The sequence below is a fragment of the Ananas comosus genome, linkage group 15, assembly GCF_001540865.1.
Source record: "Ananas comosus cultivar F153 linkage group 15, ASM154086v1, whole genome shotgun sequence".
NCBI lineage: Eukaryota > Viridiplantae > Streptophyta > Magnoliopsida > Poales > Bromeliaceae > Ananas > Ananas comosus.
This window is the reverse complement of record NC_033635.1, coordinates 2,222,489-2,238,794: the sequence shown is the minus strand read 5'-3', so window position 1 is coordinate 2,238,794 and position 16,306 is coordinate 2,222,489. Positions and strand designations below refer to the sequence as shown.

At 37.3% G+C, this 16,306-nt stretch overlaps 1 protein-coding gene and 1 non-coding gene across 2 annotated transcripts; both read right to left on the bottom strand.

Annotated features, from left to right (window-relative positions):
* Positions 1,532–11,000, bottom strand: LOC109721259 (chromatin modification-related protein eaf-1). Its single transcript, XM_020248755.1, has 12 exons — positions 10,653–11,000; positions 8,033–8,069; positions 7,874–7,938; positions 7,705–7,782; positions 7,291–7,371; positions 6,706–6,867; positions 6,521–6,619; positions 5,113–6,425; positions 3,977–4,197; positions 3,745–3,878; positions 3,413–3,451; positions 1,532–3,321 (listed from the first exon to the last, which is right to left on the bottom strand). The coding sequence occupies exons 1-12, from the start codon at positions 10,770–10,772 to the stop codon at positions 1,852–1,854; spliced, it is 3,819 nt and encodes a 1,272-aa protein (XP_020104344.1). The 5' UTR covers positions 10,773–11,000; the 3' UTR covers positions 1,532–1,851.
* On the bottom strand, positions 12,171–12,243 carry TRNAA-UGC. The gene has a single exon. It is a non-coding gene; the product is annotated as a tRNA-Ala (tRNA).

The window sequence follows — 16,306 nt, the reverse complement described above, 5'->3', positions numbered from 1 at the left end:
AATTAAATAATATGCGATAATGGAAAATAAAACCCGCTAAATTGATTTTCAGCTCTAGGATTTTAATATGACTTGATCAAAAAAAATCCGGTCGGTTCAGTTAAAGCCGACCGATTCACCAGTTCGATAGTTGAGCTGATAACTCCAACGGTTTAAAGAGGTTAAAACTAAACTAATTTATAGAGCGGGTCATTGGTCCGACTTGTCGAACCAGCCGAGCCAACCAGATTTGAAAAAACAAAAAAAAATTGTGTTACGTAGAGTAGAGTAACACTATCATAGTAAATTGATTTTGCGTCTTGTACATTCTTACCAGAAAAACAAAAAGATATATTGCTTTTGCTCTAGCTTTTTCTCTTCTTTTTTGTATAATAAGATTCGATGACTCTCAATCCCAAGCGGATCCTTAGGCTACCATTTGGTTCAGGGTTAAGAAAAAATTAGTTATTCCAGGGATAAGGTTAAATTCAGGGTTAAGGTGGGGTTAAAGTATTTTTGTATTTGATCGGGAGTTGGAGTTAGTCCAGAATAGTGAAAAATAATGTTTTGTTGGAGTAAGTGGGGTAAGAAGGATAGTGGATTGTTATGAATAGAAAATAATGTTTGGTTGGGATTTGGTGGGATTAGGTGGGGTTAGCTAACCCCACCCAAAATGAGCTATCCCGGGTTAGGTGGGTTAGCTAACCCCACCTATTTTTGAGTGTTTGGGAATAATATGGGGGTTAAAGGATTATTCCACCCCTTAACCCCCAACCAAACAAAGGCCAGGTGTTCTTCTTCTTCCGTGAGTTTTTGGTTAAGAAAAAGTACAGCTGCAAACTGATAGTCACTGATATGAATGACTAATTTCAGTTGTTTTGTTTGAATTGTAAGTGTAAAAGGAAGTGATCGCGTGGAAAAACTCATGAACCGTGTAAAACATGACACTTCCCAAAGTTTGGTGCAGGTCAAATTTCAGAGCTTTACTGATGCATTCCTTATTTTGACTTCAAGCCAACGGGAGAAAAATGATACAGGTCGTGTTTTTTTTTTAGGTAATGTAATTTCACGTGTATTGCAATGAGTCGATTAAAATAAGATATCTGTAATTACATAGGAAAACAGAGAAGCGTATGTTAAATAACCATCAATAAAAACGGCGGATGTATCCCCCGTACACTGCACTTTGAACTGCGCGTATAATAAGCACACAAAGAAAATCAGGGCATTCTATGGGGTTTCTAGAGCATAGTTTCATAGAATTTTCTGCCAAGCGCCGGAGCTTTGGTGAAGGCCCACCTCCGCCGTCTAGACAGAGATTTGGGATTTTGCAGTGGCAGACAGTACTGCGGCGGAAACAACTTCAGCCACAACATAGAAGCTAATCTTATGTTTAGCTGAATCCGATCTCAGGTTTTCGAGTATATATAATAATAGCGTGAGCTCGGGAATCAACCGAGCTCTTACTATTAGTTGATAATCTCAAATCAATTTATTAGGATAGGATAACTTGGATAGTACATTCCACCCTACGAACAGATCAGAAACTCCATTATCTCACAAAATTATTCTACACATATTTTATTCCCATAAAACAATACATTATCCATAAATACAAACTAAACACTACAAAATTACCAATCCAATTTACAAAATGCACCACAAACATAAATATATAATCATTATTAAGACATCAATTACTTTCTGGTGCGACCTGAGATTGATTATGTTAGAACAGCCAAGCCTTACAGATCATGTGCAGCTACTGTGTAAGCAAAGAACTTGCCAAGATCCTCCTTCTCAATGGATAGCGTCGGATGCTAAATCAAATAACTTTCCAATGCAGACTAATCAATCAACGATACACTTACACTAAATATTGGCTGCAGAACCAACCTTATTTGCACCCTGCAGCTGCTCCATTGGAGAGCTCGTGATGCTACCAACCGAACCATGAGTTTGGGAGCTCAACTGTGGGCTAGCCGGCGTAGCTCCAGCATTGCCTCCGTTATTAATTTGCTGCTGCAAAGCACCCGAGCTCAACTGCTGGGGACTCATCGCGGTATGTTGGCCCACTTGCTGACCCATTTGCTGGCCCAGTTGTTGCGGGCTTATCTGCTGTTGTTGCTGCTGCGGCATCATCGTTGCCTGCGGAGAGCCCACCACCTGTGGAGATCCCACAACATGCGGCGAGCCCACTGGGGCCTGCTGCATAGGAGAGCTTATTTGCTGTTGCTGCGGCGGCTGCTGCTGCTGCTGCTGCAGCTGCTGAAGCTGCTGCTGCTGCTGCTGCTGCTGTTGCAGCTGTAATTGCTGCTGTGGGGTCAAATAAAAATTAGCTCCGGTGATCTTAGGTGGACCCATGGGGGACATTGCACCAGAGTTCCGGTTCAAAGGGTTTATGTTGGGCCGGTTCAGGGCTTGGCCCAACATAGATAGACCAGCCGAACTAGGGAGCAACTGATTGTTCCCTGTTATACCAGCTATAGCGGATTGAGTTCCATACATTGTCCCTCTTGGTTGCATCATCCTCATCTTATTCAGGGCAGCTTGCTGGTGCTGGATGCGCAGCCCCGCACTGAAGTTGGATGTGGCTCCCAGGTTCATCTGACTGGGGCCGATGTTGCCCAAGCCCGACATGGGGCCCATCGGAGAGGATAAGCCACGTACATTCCCCATGCCCATGACATTATTAAGCCCACCAAGCGTAACGACATTCTGGCCCATGTTACCCGTAGCCATGGTAGAGGCCAGCCCCATCATCTTCCTGGTAATGTGCTGCTGCTGCTGCTGCTGTTGCACTTGCTGCTGCAGCATCTGAAGCTGCAAGGTGGTGGGCTTGCTGTTGACCATCGGGTTAGCACCCATTTGGAGGTTTGAGTTGGGCCCAAGCATGTGAGCAAGTGGATTTGTTGATAAAAGTGAAGGTGATCTCTGCATTTGAGGAAGCTGGAGTTGCTGCTGCTGTTGCTGCTGCTGCTGTGTCTGCGGATTTTGCTGCTGCATCTGTTGCTGCTGCTGCTGAAGCAGAGGTTGATTGAGCTGCTGCTGTGGCCTCCCAGGCATCGTAGGCCCTGGTAGATAATTCTGAGGCATCGCAAGAGCCTGTGGATTATTTCCAGCGGCCAGGGCCCGCATAGTATTTGAATCCATAATGTTGTTGTTTATTGGGGCAGTATTATTAGACGGCTGACTTGGAGCTACTTCTGGATGTTTTGCCTCAGCTGCAGGGTTCTCGGATGACATTCCCGGAAGTGCACTTGGACTGCTGGTAGGAGCCATCAGTCGGATAGTTACAGGTTGGATTTGATCATCAGTTTTCTGATATCCATCTCGGTCCATCTGGAAAATGCAGATTAAAGAGAGTTCAATATGTTATGATGGGATTAGAACTTAAAAATATCAAGAAACAGTTGGCCTTGAGGATACCCACCAGTAAACAAAATTGAGCTGCAAGTTGGTCTGCATAGAGCTGGCAAAATTAGCAATTCGGAGGTTAGACAAGAATTTGTATATACAGATCTTTCTTAAATACAGAAAATGACTATAGAGGGATCTCGATTTGCAATTCAATTAATTAGAAAACCTTGTACTTCATCAAATTAAAGAAAGGAATGAAAATTTTAAAACTTTAGTAAGTTATCTGTATTTTGATTATTGAAGGAGGTAAAACACAAACTGCGATATGCCCAAGGGAGCTTTCTGCATTTTAGGCTTTTAGCCAATAGATATTAATGGATGCTGCGCTGAAAAAATGGAACACACCGTAGTGGGTAATGTGAATGGATATTCCTTGGAATGGGAGTGATTGGAATCTTCAACATCTCCATACTCCATACCCACTGTGCCATCGATGGCCTTCTCCATAACCAATTGGTAATGAGGCTTTATAGGAACACCTGTCAAAAACATTACAAATTAGAAGAATAAATATGTTGATGATTAACTACCATAACAAAGGCCGCATTTTAGCTATGACTCTGCAACCACCACAAACCTTGATACACGAGTTCGGCACGCATGAACTTCATAATCCGTTTCTTGCAGGTATTTATTGATCCACCTAAAAGAGAACTAGATATCGGTCTCGCCGGATCCGTGAAGTCCCCAGCAAGGAATGAATCAGAGAGACAGGCTACAAGTTCTCGTTTTTCATATGCTGGAGGCTTACTTGCAGGAAAATTGTCAACCTTGTTCTTTTTGATGTTCAGATGGTGTCTGAAACAAACAGAGAAAGAGATTGAACAAACCATGTATAGATACTCAATAGATGAGCTGCAATTATGATTTTTTGCATTATCAGTTGCTGATGAAGAAGAACTCGAGTAACTTGTTATTCCAATGAAGTTCCTACCATAGGATAGTTAAAACTCAAAATTATAGTCCACATACACATCACGCCCAAAAAACAACTGTTAGGTTGCGATTTGCAAAGGGCCAACATAGCAGTAAATCTCATTAAAGTACACCAACAAATGTTTGGGAGATGGAATAGTTTTTCTCCCTAAAACATCTTTAAATAATAACATTCAAAAGTGTATATCTTGAAATGCGAGTAATAAATATATGGTCGTCATATAAATCTTGTGGAATCACACCATGTTCAGATATCTTTGTTTAGCCTACGTGATAGTGTTATATTAACACATTGCGTCTGCAGTTATTCTGTTTTAAAAGTTCAGCACAAAAAAATCATTTTATTGTAGGATTAGGCCAAACAATACCTACAACCAAGGATTAAAGTGCCCATCGGCACGGAGCTGTATCGTGCCAGTAAGATATCGGAACGATACAGCCTCTGTGCCAATGGCACAACTCGAAACCCTCTATTCTTTAAATTAGTAGATAATTTTCTCAACAAAATTCAAAAGGTTTGATAAAAATACATAATAAATAATTGGCATATTTTGTTGCTAAAGAAAATAAACATTTCATACTATTACGTGTCGACACACATATTTTTTTGACCGGCACGTATCGGCACGGTGCACGGCCCGGCACGCACCGTGCCGGCAAGTTTCCGGCACGACCCCGTACCACGGCACTTTAATCCTTGCCTGCAACCATCTATCTTTACCAGTCCAACCAACATGCAGCAGTATTATTTGTATTTTCATCAATAATATTGCATACCTCTGTGTTACTGCGTCGATTTTCGCAAATCTATCGAGCATTACTTGATCGAGCACAGGACCAGCCCCACCCACAGGAGCAGCTCCAACAGATGGGCTACCGGCATTCAGCGAGGCAGTCATGTTACTAACACTGGCAGGAGATCCAACTCCACTCATCGCTTGTGTTTTGTTTACAGAATTAGATTTCCTCTTTGCAGCTGCTGTGGCCTGGTGCTGTCGCTGCATAGACTCACTGGGACTCGAAGCCACTGAAGGGGCATTAATAGCCACAGCATTAGGGTTCGCTGTCAATTTATTACCATCCTTCTGGGATCCCATTGCAGAAGCAGTTGCAATGGCACCAAAATGTCCTACTGAACCACTCTCTCCGGATTTGGAAGAAACCGGAGACTGAACCATGGGCCCTGAAGAGACGCGCGGGCTTTGCGCCACCTTCCTTTTATCCTTCTCAGCCATAAATCGGGGATTTTGCAGCTGCGAAATATTTGGAATATTGTTTCTTGCAGGCTGTTGCTGCAATACATGTTGAGGTCGTGACTGCTGCTGGTCCGGCATGTTGTTTGCTGTTTGCTTTTCTGGGTCTGCTTGCTCTTCCCTGGCAGCAAATCTCATACCTTGCTGATTAAAGTACAAAGATGCCCCTGGATCCTGATTCTGCATATTATTTATTACAGGAGAAGGATATCTCTGACCGCCCAAATTAGGTGCATACTGGATTCCCTTGACGTCTACTTGTGGGTGCAAAAGTTGGTTTTTCCATTGCATATCCAGTCCACCAATGCCGACCAGTGAGGGCTCTGTTTGCTGCTGCTGCTGCTGCTGAATAGCATCTATTCCCACCGAACCCTGCTTTGGCCTCTTAACGTCCAACATCGGGAGTTGAGCATCTTGGTTCTCCCTCTTCATGGGAAGAGGGGCATTACTATTTACGGCATCAGCATAATGACTAAACAAATTTTGAGATGAAGAAATATTTGCATTGACTCCGGCAAAATTGGCAGGACCAGAGTAGTTGACCATTTGTTGAATCTTGGATTGAGAAGATAAGGGTAAAGTCGCTCTCGGAGCTTCATGAGAAAAGCTATTCACCCCAAATGTTTGGCTCCCACCTGATGCTGTATGCAATGTCATGTTTTCATGAATTTGAGGTACGGCATTTCCTGTTTGAAATCCTGCATCCCCGACCTTAAAATTAACATTTTCTGGAGCCCTATCCATACAAAGCTTCTTCGCATTAGCTATATTATTGGATGGGACAACCATTTCAGAAGTTTGACGGAGTCTTTTCTTCCTTCCAAGACCAAGATTTAGCTGCAAAATGAATTTGAAACAACAATTACTAATTTGTATAAAATGTCTGCTTTTATTATTCAGTTCTAGCATTATTTTTTAGTATTTCTACTTACCTTAGAAACAACAGGGTCGCGACATAGTCTATCCAACATTGGAGTAGGGTCTAAACAAAGCTGTGGCTGTAGAGCTTTCACTATACGAGACTCCACTTCCTACAATACAATTAACAGTATTCAAGATTTAGCAAGAAAATTTGATTTCTTAGGAAAATAGAGATGTAGAGGTCTCAAGTACCCACTATTAGATCACTGTAGGTCCAAGAATCATCAGATATTAAAGGGATGTCTTTAACGACATTTTCCAGGGACATCCGCAACCGCACTTTATGGACAATAGGAATTCCATTAGCAGCAGAGGCAGCAGTTCCTTGTTCAGATGTAAATTTTCTATAATCACGTGCCTAAACAGAGACATCACCGCATAGTAAAAGCAATAAAAATTGCAAAATATCCTACTTTAACACTCATGTCACTTCGAAGGTTAGACACATTTAATGCAGCTCCCAGAAAAGACAACTATAATGAAAAGCACTGTGCAATAGTTGATACATGTGTAACAGCATAGAGCTTTTCGATCAAGAAGGAAGTATTCATTCAGATCAATATATGTGTTATGTGTTATGAATGCACCAACCTGCAAGTAGTTTATCGAGCCCATTATATAATGCTTTACATAACCACACATGTAATTGTCTTTTAAAGAGTTATAGAAAATATAATAGAGGACCATAATTTTGGACGGTAAGTACTCGCTGGCAGGAGGATTATTTGCATGTGGAAATCACTAGGATGAACACTGATTTCAGGAAATCAGAATAACTAACCTCGCAAACAATAGTGCCATTATGAAACTTGCTGGGTATGTCATCAAGAATATCTCCTGGCAACTGCCCAGATTCGATTGCCTTCATTTATATGAGTAGAAAATAAACAAAAAGAATTAGGGGAAAAAAGTAAGGGCAAGTATTACATGCCATTGTGGAGAATGAAATATATACAAATCTTTATCGCCAAAAAGGAAACAAAGACTGATTGATGTTTCATTGGCAAAAGAGAAAGGGAGAAATATCAATCAATCTAATATAAGTAAATACAAAGTGTTACAACTTTGAGAAATATGAGGAGCTGGTGATTTTGACTATTTCATGTTTTTAGTAATCAATAAAAAATGCTTCTGCAATGTTGGTATTAGATAGAGAAAGTTAACTAATCCTGTAGTCAAGTAGCCTGATACTTACAGAAAACAAAGACTCTGATGCCCTATCATATGGATGCAAAGACTTCGCATCTTGAAGTGAAGGCTGAGAGTTATCCAACTGTTTCACAGCCGATCCAAGGGTAAGTAACATATTTAGATGTAGGGAAAGAAAGAATTACCATATATGATCAATTATAGGGTAAACAGACCTCACTCGGTTTCCCAATGAGGTATCCCTTTTCATAAAGGTTCAATGTGAATGAAACTTCAAAATCTGCAAAAAGGGGAATACCGAAGAAGCTGTTTGGCTTAGTGTATGTGGTGTTTGAGTCAACAAATCCACCAAAACTACCTTCCCTAAGGTATACCTTGCAAAGCGTCTTTCGCTGTCTCGGCAACATCAACCTGTACAACCAGAATAGTTGAAATTCAGAGAAAATATGCATTCAAATTTCTTTGGAAAAAGCTAAAATTGAACAAATACAAGTAATCTCTTATTCAAAAATCAGAATATCTTTACCTGCTAAGATTGCACCCATAAAAAATAAAAATAAAAAATAAAAAATAAAAAATAAATCTAACAATATTTAATTGAGACGTTTTTTGCGAGGAACTGCTGAGGGAACTCTGGAGAATCAGTTGCATAACATGCAAGAAAGCAAGCACAGGATACAAGCTTTTGGCACTGTCAAATGTTATGATACAGTGCAGCGAGAATATGACTATATTCTGTATTTACATTATGTATGTAAATACCAATAGAATACACACGCATGCATGCAAGCACATGCAGTGTTGCAGACGGATATATGTGGAGTGTGTGTGTGTGTGTGTGCATACGCATGTTTTTGGGTTTGGGGGGTGGGGGGGGAGGGAGATTGGACAGAATACGTTCGGAAGCACCTCAAGGCCAGCACTTCCACTTCTATGTGCGTCATATCTGCTCTAAGATTCGTGTGCACCTCTTCAATATGCTCATTAGCATGGTATTCTTGCACAGAGTAAAGCAAATTGGCCCAAGCAAAACTGGAAGCACTTGCTTGCAATGCTTCTGCGAGTATTCTCTCTCCCACACGCAACATTGTAGCGCAACCGCACATTCAATGCATGTATCGATTATTATTTGTAAAATTCATTAGCACATTAGTATGATTATTTTTCAAATATTATTCGTAATATAATATACATTAATTGGCGATCATGGGTGGTGAGAGAAAGAGATGTTATGGAAATTATACTAGTTGAGGAAGTTCATAAATGTTGCATGATCATGAATGGATCTGCAAGATTCCATACGTGGGAGAGAAATATGAATGGGAGAATAATATCAGAAGATAAATTTTAGATGTATGCAATGCTAATCATCTAACTGGTAATGAATGGCAGAGACTCGTAATAGGTGGTTGAGATAAGAGTAAATATGGAAAGGGCACCAATATCCCCATCCAATCTTTAGAATATAATACATATATTACATATCGTAAATATGTTTATTAGAAATGTAGTCCCATTGTAATTAGTAGTGGAACAAACAACCTTGATGCAGGTGTTAAAATCAAATCCACTATCAAAGTGAAAGTGTATATTATACTAACTCTACCGGCATTATACCTTTACTATGGAGGCAAAAGTCTCCACGTTAATGTATGCTAGAGTAAATGCATACCTCATTTAGTTTGTGACACAAAATCTGGATTTGTCTTATTAAGTTTTAGCTGTTGAAACCAACTAATATATATTGTGAAGAACATATACATATTTAACAAGTAGTTAAGAGTGAAATGGGAGCAGCAACTTGCAAGATACGATCTCTTACGTGTAGATCACATAAATAAAAGATACGATATTAGACATTTCATCTTATGCAAAGCAAGGGACAACAGGAAATACAGATTATAAGTTTCGGTATACACGTAAGAATAAAAATAGAAACATTGAAATAAAGTGTTAGAGATAGATCAAAAATAAACAAAAAAAGGGATATAAGATCTTATTCAAATAATTTGTGATTAGAGCATAAAAACCACATGGTAAGCTAGCTGACATTGACAAAGAAACAATTATGGAAGGACCTGAATGAGATGGTAAAAATGGAATCCGGGTCTCTGCTAACAAAGATATTGATGAGATTTAGAGAAACGAAGAGAAATGTCTGAAAATGTGCATAAAATTTATGTTTTTCGATATAGAAATTGAGTAGGACAGACTATCCTAGAGGTCACCATGTGTTATTTTGTTGCAATCAGCCAATCAATACATTGAACTTCAGTTTATGTTACAATAGGTTTTGCCAATCAATTTCCCTCACAGATGGATGACGCGGCAACCGATGAAGGTAACAACAGCAAATGACAAAGTGACCCAACTGTAACACAATTAAACGGCAACTGAAAATGCCAATCTAAGGTCACAACGGAACATTCTTTTGCCTTCGGCGGACGTTAGATATCTCGGTTCCAGAAAAGGAAAAGTTAAAAGGTTTTCGGAGATTTCTGAATACAATCAAAATTAATGAAGCATGAACAGGAAACACTTCACGAAACTCGAGACCAATACATGGACTACTATATTTCTTATATCGCAATAGGTTTCATATTTTCCATTTAATGAGCACCAAATTGTCATTTTGATCAGAAGCCTCAACCTTGCTCAGCAAACGAGATCGTCAAACAACATAAGTGTGCGAAATCACAGCAAAAAAAAATCTTATGCAGATATATTAAACTATGCACTCCTTTATATTCTCAGAACCTAGGTAGACATGATTAAAAAATAACAGAAAACAAAATAAATAACCTACGAACTTTCTAAAAAAACATATTTTTGATCAAAATATGAACTTTTACAGTACATGATCACCGGAAATCACTAGCAGACGAAGAAAAACCGATCAATTCTAAGTTTTCTTCAAGGATCTACATCTATCCTTCCAGAAGAGGGCTTAATTCGACCATTAAATCAGCTCCCAAAAAAAAAAAAGGAGCCTACCTCGCGCCTCGCAGGGAGAACACGAGAGCTCTCGCTGGGCGGTTCGGGCTCTTCCTCCACGTGCTTCGGCTTGGAATGGTACGGGGTCTTCTTCTTGTCCAGCTTGAATGAGAACCCCATGGCTTCTCGATCCCCACCTCTCCTCCTCCTCCTCCTCCTCCTCCTCTCTCTCTACTGATCCAGGAGCGTCGGAAGCAAGGATCACGGAGAGGGATTAGGGTTATAGACGACGAGGTGGTTCGGAAACCCTAGATAAGCCCTAGCTCCGGCGATTTATCGCTGGATTTGTCTCTCTCTCTCTCTCTCTCTCTCTCTCTCTCTTCCCTCGTTCTTGAGGAGAAGGAGAAGTAAAAGGGAAACCTCGCGAAGGAAACGGGGTTCGGCTTTAGTTCTGGCTCCCGTTTTCGTTTCCCGTTCCGTTTCCCTGAATTGGGCCATTATGGTAAGAGTGTTAGTGGGCCTCCGAGAGCCCATTAGGCCCAATTGGCCCGGCCAACACGATTATTTATTTATTTATTTTGAAGGGGGAAAAAGTTGAAATTGTACCATCTACATAAGTTTTTAAATGTTATAAAACACATTCAACGAGTTAAAAAATAATTCATTTCGAGATAATTTGTCACTAGGGATTGTTTGGTTATAACTGCATGTAAATATTAATTTGGTGTTTGGTTTGATATATTTCACTCAAATTGATACAATAGACCGAACTGCAGCAATTGAAACTACGCTCAAATTGATCGGAGTTCCAACTACAGTAGTTGTAAAGAGTAACTTTAAGGAAAAGATAAGTTTACCTTCCTAATTATTTTTAAAATATATATATTTTTTTAAATTGAAGGCAATCTCACCATTATTTATATAAAATGACAAAATTTGAAAAATTATTTCTCAACTGAATGCAACCAAAAGAATTATTTATAGTTTCAGCGCTTTCTACTGCATCCAACCAAATAGAATGTATATAATTGCAATTACTGCATTTCTCAGCTGCATGCATATCTAACTATATTATATTTATAATTATATCTAGCCAAATGGCCTCTAAGTCGGGTCCGGCCCAAAAGAAAAAGGTAAGTTACCTCCCTAATTATTTTTATTTTTATTTTTATTTTACATTTGAAGTAATCTCATCATCATTTATATAAAATGATGAAATTTTAAAAATTATTTTTCAACTGCATGCAATCAAACAAATTATTTCGTAGTTGCAGCGTTTTCTAGTTCATCCAACTAAACAGAATGCATATAGTTGCAATTGCTGTATTTTTCAACTGCATGTATCTCTAACTATACTGTATTTGTAATTATATCTAGCTAAACGGCCCTAAGTCGGGCCCAGCCGAGAATAAAAAAAAAAAAAAAAAAAACAGAATGCATATAGTTACAAATTTACAATTGCTGCATTTTTTAATTGCATACATATCTAACGATACTGATGTAATATATATAGAATTAAACGGCCCCTAAGTCGGGCCCGGCCCAGAATTAAAAAAAAACAAATGTAGAAAAAAAAATTGGAGATGCGGGGTATCGAACCCCGTACCTCTCGCATGCAAAGCGAGCGCTCTACCGTTTGAGCTACATCCCCACTTTGAATAAATACTCAATTTATATATATATTATATTATATTATATTGTTGATTTTCTTTAAAATATAATTTCCATGATCTCCTTAGAAGATATAATAGTGTATGCGGAGCTGGACGCTCAAATACCACATTAATAGAAATGGGATAAATAGTGGTTCGAACCTACGATCTCAGCAAAATTTTTTTATCGCCCAAGATGGGAATAGGATATAAAGTTTGTTCTTCATTTCGCCCGAAACATTAATTAAATATGTTCGTGGCTTATATATGTGGTGACTTTTTGAAAAGAAAAAATTTCTCTTCTCCTTCTCATGAATTTGACTAATAACAAGTTTGCATGAAACACGAGAAAGTGACACGATGATGTAGAAAGATAGGGAAAGCTCACACCTATAGGAGCATCACACATGATAATAGGGCTCATGCTCAATTTATTCGCATTTTGGCTTAATATATATATTTTTTTCATGAAGGATGGGAAAGGGATTAGACCATGTGTGATGTTCCTTCAATCCCACCCAACATGATGATATATATATATATATGACTTGTTGAGATGTATATCTCAATAATTACACATATTTCAGATGATATCTGTTAAATATAAAAATGTTTAAACACCGTCTTCTAACAGCTTAAGCTTTTAGAGTACAACGGTTGTTTCACATCGTATCAGAGCAGGAGGTCCTGAGTTTGAGTCACGCCAGGCTCCTAACATATTAATTTCCTCCCATTTAATTCAAGCCCACGTCATGAGCCGATTAAAAATCTCGAGCCCAGACGTGAGAGGGAGTGTTAAATATAAAAATGTTTAAACACCGTCTTCTAACAGCTTAAGCTTTTAGAGTACAACGGTTGTTTCACATGGTATTAAGCTTTTAGAGTACATGGTATCAGAGCAGGAGGTCCTGAGTTCAAGTCACGCTAGGCTCCTAGCATATTAATTTCCTCCCATTTAATTCAAGCCCACGTCATGGGCCGATTAAAAAGTTTCGAGCCAGACGTGAGGGGGAGTGTTAAATATAAAAATGTTTAAACACCATTCTCCAACAGTTTAAGCTTTTAGAGTACAATGGTTGTTTCACAATATCTATGTGTATTCTATAAAGAGAACATGTTGATTAGGTCTTTATTTATAACTTTTCTTTTTGTTCTTGTAATAATTTTTCGAAATAATGTGTGTGTGTGTGTGTGTATATATATATATATATATATATATATATATATATATATATATATATATATATATATAGTTAGAGTTATAATTAAATTGTGTAAATTGATCGGTGGAAGCACCATGGACATTCCTTTCTTAAAAAAAGGAATACATTCGTTTTTTTGTAAAAGAAGGAATAACTCACGATGTGACCCTACTTGAGATTGCTTAAGGTGTGATTGATAAATAATGCTAGATATTTTGAATCCAAAGTACTGAATAAGTACTCTAACACGTCATCTATTCAGTGTATTTCTTTTCTATATTATTTTTTTTTTAATTTTTTGTCGCAACCTATTCCAATATCGTAGGCAAAAGGTGGTGAAATTTTGGAGTAAAAAGAGAAGGTAAAAATTAGGATTTATCAAGATTAGGATGTATTTTTAGATGCATGTAAAATTGAATAAAATTAACTTACCCTCTAACACTTAAGCTTGAATAGTCAAGAAATTATGTGCTATATATACTTTTATATAGTATTTTGTTAATTAAGCAGCTTTTCAAAGTTTTTTTTAAAAAAAATAAACTCATACTAAATTACAGCATAATTATGATTCAAAATAATTTTCATATAGTATTTTTAGAAAAATTTGTTGTCTAAAAGTATACCAAAATTATAATGCTAAGTTTTACGAATAAAAATATAGCACGCTATTTGTGCTTTTTCCTTTTCTACGTGTAGTTTATAAAATACACTTTGGATGTATAAAATGGGACAAAATTAAAAGCTAAATGATCTTAAATCATAATATGAGGAACAAATGTTGTATACATACACTTTCAAAGCAAGACATATGTTAAATTAAAATATGGCAAAAGTTTTTTTTGGGTATACTTTAAATTGCCCCCCCTGTGGTTTAACTTATTTACACTTTGTCACCGCGTCGTTAAAAAAGGTGCACACAATTATTATGTAATTTAATCTCTATTTTTAACTAAAAAAATCTACTACCAAATAGGATTGCAAAGTGAAAATTTTTTTATAACTATGCAGTAGTTAAGTATAGCTTTTTGAATAACTGGGTGACATAATAAAAAATAAGATAAATCACAAAATATTAAGTGTAATTTTTTAAATTACAAAATGACAAAATAAAAATAAGTTTTTCCTTTTTGGCTTGACCACGTCAGCATTTTTCAGCTATACTACTCTTTGCTCCCATTGGATGCCTGCTGCCAGCTAAGCATGTCGATCGCCAGATCACCACCCTTAAGTGCCATGCTGGCACACAAGTTTTTTATTACTAAAAACTTTAGCATTAATTGAAATTTATTATTTTTTTAATTCTAAATTCTTTCAACTGTATCTTTAAGAGTTAAAACTCTTTTGGTCGTATTATTAAAACTAGCCACTAAGCCTACAAAAAGATATGCTTTCAAAAAAGTTTAAGCGGTGAAATTTATCTTTCTAAAATTTCAGCTATTTTCAAATCTATCCCTTATTTTCATTCAGGATTGGACTAAGAACAAAGTTAATTTGGGGTTGATTTAAGATCAGCTAACGAAAAAACTTTAGAAAGATAGATTTCATCACTTCATTTTTTTGGAAATAAATATCAAAGTCCAAGCACTTTGAATAGTTTGTAGAGAATTATTATTCCTCTTGTTTAGGTGTCACAAACTAAGGACTTGTTCAATACCATTATCACAATTTTTATACTTTATGTGGTTAGCTACATTATTAGGCTAGTAGTTTTGTTTTATATATATACTATATATATATATATATATATATATATATATATATATATATATAAAGATGTTACCGTTATAATTCAATGCCAAAAGCATAATCTGAGTAAAAAAATGAAAAAAGAAAATAATTGAAGCTATATTTTATTTTTATTACTACAATACAGGTAGCTTCATATATATGCACACTCTGTCATCCAAATTTATTATACAGAAGAATTTGTGTTAAAAAAGAAAGCAACATAAAATACGATTCAAAAAAATTAATTAAAAATAAATATTTAAATTATTTCTAGAATTTCAAAATATACTAATAAAATTTGAATGGAAATGTTATATATATTAAGGGTAAACTTCAAATACTATCCATGTGGTTTCGCACTTTCTCACTTTAATACCATGTGGTTTAAAATGTATCAATTTAGTATCCTGTGATTTTTTTTTTTTTTGTCGGCTCCTCTGTTAACATTTCGTTAAATTATGCACAAAAAACTTCAGATACCCTACTTAGGTTTATCGAATATTCACTTTAATATCTTTTAGTTTTAATTTTATTATTACTTTAACGAAAAAATTAGTGAATGGATTAATAAAACAGAAAAAATAAAATCACGGAATATTAAATTGATACACTATAAATCATAAAATATTAAAATAAAAAAAATAAAACTATAGAAATAATATTTAAAGTCTTTTCGTATATTAATAAACAAACATACATGATGTATGCGACCTCAAGAGTACATTTTTTTTTTGTATTTAAAAAAAATAAAAAACAAAGAGGCGCGTAACGCGTTCCATGCTTCCAATTATTGGTGCCACGGAATCGCCACGTTGGAACCCGGGCATATTCCTCCACGTTGCACGCCGACGTGGCCCCCACCTGACACGTCAGCGCTCTCATCATCCTCCACGTCATCCAAGATTTCGTCCACCCGCGTCCCGCCGCGTGGACGAATCCGGGGCACCAGTATTCGGGCGCTCGAGCGCCGCAGGATCGTAATCGGACGGTCGGCGATGGACTGCTCACGTGGCGGGAATGTGTACGAGAACAACAATAATTAGATCACTTGATCCCCACCGTTCCTCCCCTCCGGTTTAGCAAAGCATGAGATGAGATGCCGTGGCACGTTGACAGCTACTTGCTAGCTAAT